This window comes from Habropoda laboriosa, unplaced genomic scaffold, assembly GCF_001263275.1.
Source record: "Habropoda laboriosa isolate 0110345459 unplaced genomic scaffold, ASM126327v1 scaffold45, whole genome shotgun sequence".
In the NCBI taxonomy this organism is placed as follows: Eukaryota; Metazoa; Arthropoda; class Insecta; order Hymenoptera; family Apidae; genus Habropoda; species Habropoda laboriosa.
Genome location: NW_017100168.1, coordinates 927,288 through 928,388, shown reverse-complemented (window position 1 = coordinate 928,388; position 1,101 = coordinate 927,288). Strand labels below are relative to the sequence as shown.

At 28.5% G+C, this 1,101-nt stretch overlaps 1 protein-coding gene across 1 annotated transcript in view; it reads left to right on the top strand.

Annotated features, from left to right (window-relative positions):
* The window catches only part of LOC108578617 (tubulin-specific chaperone C), a 1,155-nt gene extending 206 nt beyond the window's left edge, over nt 1-949 (top strand). Inside the window, exon 2 of the mRNA XM_017941981.1 lies at nt 8-949. Within this exon, the coding sequence (XP_017797470.1) occupies nt 8-905 (898 nt within the window). The 3' untranslated portion in view covers nt 906-949. The remainder of the gene's footprint in view (nt 1-7) is intronic.
* Nucleotides 950-1,101: the final 152 nt, after the last annotated feature.

Below are 1,101 nucleotides of genomic sequence, written 5' to 3'. Positions count from 1 at the left end.
AAAGTAGTTATTTTAAGGACACTTTTTATTCATCATGTAAAAAAATTAAAGAAATGTTAGATGAGGCACAAAGCACACCCACATCAACTCTTCCTGGAATATTTGATAAGACAAATAAAGAAATTCAAACACTTAAAAATTATTTATCACAATCAAAAATGTTTTTAAAAGTTTATGATATTAGAAGAGCACAAGAAAATTTACAATTATTAGAGAATGAAGCTTCTGACTTAGAAATGAAGTTACTACCTAAGAAAAAATTTGGTTTTAAAAATCGAAGAGTCGTGAAGAAAACTTGTGAGAAGGCACATGATATGACAGATGGTTTAAAAGATTTGAAAATATCAGAAGGAATTGTAAATGGTTCAACAAAACAGAAGCATAAATTGTCAAGCAAGTATGGTGACAGTGCATGTATGCTACTGGGAAAAGTTGATGAACAAATAGTATTGGATGCTGAAAATGTGAATAAAAATGATATTCTACTTTCTGATTTAATCCGTTGTACAATACGAATTTATGGTACACCTAGTATTTTACACATGGTAAACTTAAAGCAGTGTACTGTATTAGTTGGACCAGTAACATCATCTGTATTTGCCCATGACTGTAGTGAATGTATATTTGCTTTCGCGTGTCAGCAATTTCGGTTACATTCTTCTACAGATTGTACTATTTATTTACATATTACAAGTAGATCGATTATAGAAGATTGTACAAAAATACGTGTTGCACCTTATAATTGGTCTTACGAAGATCAAGTAAATCACTTCAATTTAGCAGGTTTAGATCCAAAAATAAACAACTGGAATTGTATCGACGACTTTAACTGGTTATCTAATGAAAAACATTCACCAAATTGGAGCATTTTAGAACCTGAATTACGCGTTAAAAGTTGGGATTAATAAATATGTATAAAATGTGTCAAAATCTAAAATTCAGTTTTCAAAACACCATTTTTTCAATATTAGATACTTATTTTGTTATATAAATTCTTTATGTGCATACTCCGCTTTTTCATAAAAATTATATTATATGTAAGTGTTTTGTATACTTACAAAATGTTTAATAAACTTGCTGTTTGTGAATTATATATCAATA